Source organism: Lipotes vexillifer, unplaced genomic scaffold, assembly GCF_000442215.2.
Source record: "Lipotes vexillifer unplaced genomic scaffold, Lipotes_vexillifer_v1.1 scaffold921, whole genome shotgun sequence".
NCBI lineage: Eukaryota > Metazoa > Chordata > Mammalia > Artiodactyla > Lipotidae > Lipotes > Lipotes vexillifer.
In genome coordinates, this window is record NW_006787800.1 from 1,897,049 (window position 1) to 1,900,593 (window position 3,545).

The 3,545-nt window shown below is 46.0% G+C and overlaps 1 protein-coding gene across 1 annotated transcript in view; it reads left to right on the forward strand.

Moving 5' to 3' along the window:
* The window catches only part of KIFC1 (kinesin family member C1), a 14,935-nt gene extending 11,886 nt beyond the window's left edge, over window positions 1-3,049 (forward strand). The window contains exon 11 of the mRNA XM_007460835.1: window positions 2,975-3,049. Within this exon, the coding sequence (XP_007460897.1) occupies window positions 2,975-3,019 (45 nt within the window). The 3' untranslated portion in view covers window positions 3,020-3,049. The remainder of the gene's footprint in view (window positions 1-2,974) is intronic.
* Window positions 3,050-3,545: the final 496 nt, after the last annotated feature.

A 3,545-nucleotide genomic window follows, 5' to 3' on the forward strand; every position in this document is an offset into this window, starting at 1 on the left:
TTATTTTTACATCTGCCTAGGACTCCACTGTGTAGATGCACCAAAGTTTATCCACCAGTTCCCTCTACTGGACACTTGGATTATTTCCACCCTTTTACTATTACATACAAGGCCATGTTGGCTAACCTTATACATTAACATTTTATATTTGTTTAGTTACATCTAACTATCTAGGGAGAGATTCCTTGAAATGGAATTCCTGGATCAAAGACGTACAGGTTTTTTCAGACTATTCCAAATAGTGTGAATTCAGGCTCCAATCCCCACGAAGATCAGCTGTGTCCATGGCCATGAATTCTCTAGGTGATTTAAGCTCCCTCTACTAGAGTTAAATCAGGATGTTTCTTTACTGTCTGCCTCCAGAGAGTAATTTTTTCCTCTGGTTACTTGTTTTCCTGAGGGTATAGTCCTACGATGTGTTCTGGCTTTATTCAGGGTCTCTGATCTTGTGTGCCCTTCTGCACCCTTGCTGCCATTGTAGTAGTCAGCCACCTTAGCACCCTGCCCTGGTCTACTTTAATCAGTATTTCCCTTGCAATCTTGGAAGTTCAAGTAAAGTTCTTTTTTTTTTTTTTTTTTTTTTTTTTATTTTTGGCTGCTTTGGGTCTTCATTGCTGCACGTGGGCTTTCTCTGGTTGCGGCGAGCGGGGTTGTGGGAGCATGGGCTCTAGGCGCACGGGCTTCAGTAGTTGTGGCTCGCAGGCTCTAGGCACACAGGCTTCAGTAGTTGTGGTGCAGGGGCTTAGTTGCTTTGCGGCAAGTGGGATCTGCCCGGACCAGGCCTCAAACCCGTGTCCCCTGCGTTGGCAGGCGGATTCTTAATCTCTGCGCCACCAGGGAAGTCCCCAAGTAAAGTTCTATCAACATCATTAACACCCAACTCTTTAATATCCTCTAATACCCAGTAGATGTTGAATTTCCCTATTGTCTCAGAAATGCTTTTTATACATTAGGTTTGCTCTGTTCAGGATCAAAGCAAGGGCCGCCCATTTCATATGGTTGAAATTGTCTCGAGTTTCTTTTTAAATTTTTATTTATTTATTTATGGCTGCATTGGGTCTTCGTTGCTGTGCGCGGGCTTTCTCTAGCTGTGGCGAGCCGGGGCTACTCTTCATTGTGGTGTGTGGGCTTCTCACTGTGGTGGCTTCTCTTGTTGCGGAGCATGGGATCTAGGTGTGCGGGCTTCAGTAGTTGTGGCACATGGGTTTAGCTGCTCCGCAGCACGTGGGATCTTCCCAGGGAGTAGGGCTTGAACCCGTGTGCCCTGCGTCGGTAGGCAGATTCTTAACCACTGTGCCACCAGGGAAGTCCGAGTTTCTTTTAATCTATAATAATCTCATCCCCTTTTATAGCATTTATTTGTTGAAGAAGTAGGGTCACTTGTCCTATAGAATATACCATATTCTAGATTTTGGCTGGTTGCTTCCTCTTTTCTTCACAATTTTTGTAGATTTAGAGCCTTGATTTGAATCAGGTTTAAATTTCTTGGGAAAAAAACTTCGATGGTGTGATACACTTTCTATTGCATCATATCAGGAGGCACCTAGTATCTAGTTGTTCCACTTTTTTTCCCCTTCCCCCTAATTGTTCCACTTTTAATGATATAAAAATTGATCATTGGGGGCTTCCCTGGTGGCACAGTGGTTGAGAGTCCGCCTGCTGATGCAGGGGGCATGGGTTCGTGCCCCGGTCCGGGAGGATCCCACGTGACACGGAGCGGCTGGGCCCGTGAGCCATGGCTGCTGGGCCTGCGCATCCAGAGCCTGTGCTCTGCAGCGGGAGAGGCCACAACAGTGAGAGGCCCGCGTAATGCAAAAAAATAATAATAATAATAATTGATCATTGGATTTGGGTATTGTCAGCCTGATCTGTCCATTTAAAAACTCCCTATGGGGCTTCCCTGGTGGTGCGGTGGTTGAGAGTCCGCCTGCCGATGCAGGGGACGTGGGTTCGTGCCCCGGTCTGGGAGGATCCCACATGCCGCGGAGCGGCTGGGCCGGTGAGCTGTGTCCGCTGGGCCTGCGCGTCCGGAGCCTGTGCTCCACAATGGGAGAGGCCACAACAGTGAGAGGCCCGCATACCGCAAAAAAAAAAAAAAAAAAAAAAAAAACTCCCTATGAACTTTTTCCCCTAGTGATTTTATCAGTAATGCTATCTAGATCTAATATTAGGGAGTTTTTAAATAGTGATTTTTTTTTTAAATGGTGATTTTCTGATTTTCTAATTTTCTCAGTTCTACATTTATTAATCATAATTCTTCTATAAATAACTCCCCTTTGCCATCTATTTGGTTATTCTGAAATTCAGTTCATATAGGTAAGATGGGATAAACGCTAGATTCTTTATCAATTTTCAGTATTATAAGTTGGTATCCTGGCAACTTTCAAAGGTGAACAGTGAGTTTTTATCCAGGAGGTAATATCTTACAGATACTTACTTGTACTTTTGGTATATATCCTTTGCGGTCATTATTCGTTCTGATGCTCAAATTGCCCATCTTTGGTCAGTGGAAGCTCCAGCTTGGCTCCTGTGTCCTTTAGATAGGTCCCCAGTAGTCTTTACTCCAGATCCATCTTGTACATATCCTCCCCTAGGCTTGGAATCATTAATTTTCCAAATAGCCTTGGTTCCTAAATTTGTGTTGTTCTTGTTTTATCTAGCTTATTAAGCATTAGTGTTGGGAGGGCTTTGGGGGTGTCTAGTCTGAGGTACTGCTAGAAACAGAAGCTCCTCTCTCTGCTCCTTTGTGGGGCTTTTGTTCCTTCTCAGGCCTTTCCTCCTCTTCCAGACCTAGAATACCTAGTGGGCATGGGAGAACTGATACCAGCCTGAACTTCCTTTCAGAGGAAGTTATTTTAGGATTCTCTGAGGGCAGCCCTAATATTGGGGGTTGGGAGGTGATTTGGAGAAAACTGTTCTTTTGGTTACTCTGAAAACGTTTTTTATTTTGTTTGTCTAAATCCCCTGCCCGCAGGTGAACCAGTGTGTTATTGGTACTGCCCAGGCCAATAGGAAATGAAGACGGATCTAGATTTTGTGTGTGTGTGTGCGTGTGTGTGTGAGAGAGAGAGAGAGAGAGAGAGAGAGACATATACGGGGAAGGGGGCTTTATTGGGAGGGGGGCACTGTGATACCTGGGCCTATCAAATAAAGAAGAGGGTTTTTTGTTGTTGTTTTTTTAAATAAAGGTTTTATTAGCGGTTGCCCAATAAGGGAGATATTTTTCATGCCTGTAAAGATGGGAACTGTGGATCTTCCATTCTGCCAAGCATTTGTGTGTGTTTCACGGGGTTAGGGCTTCGGCTTTTCTCCCTAACAGACCATCCCCGGAGTCGGGTGGCCTCTAGCTCCCATACCCTGCCCCCGTCGTCCACATCTAGGAGTTGCCCACTAGGTGTCCACAGTCACTAGTTCTGTTTCCCCTTTGCCACAGGCCATCCCAGCCCGGGGCAGGAACTCCTCTGGCGAGTGTGGGAAGGTAGGAACCCGAGCCCAGGGGCGCGGCTGGCGTTCCCTCCCACAAACTGCTGGCTCTTTCCTCCCGC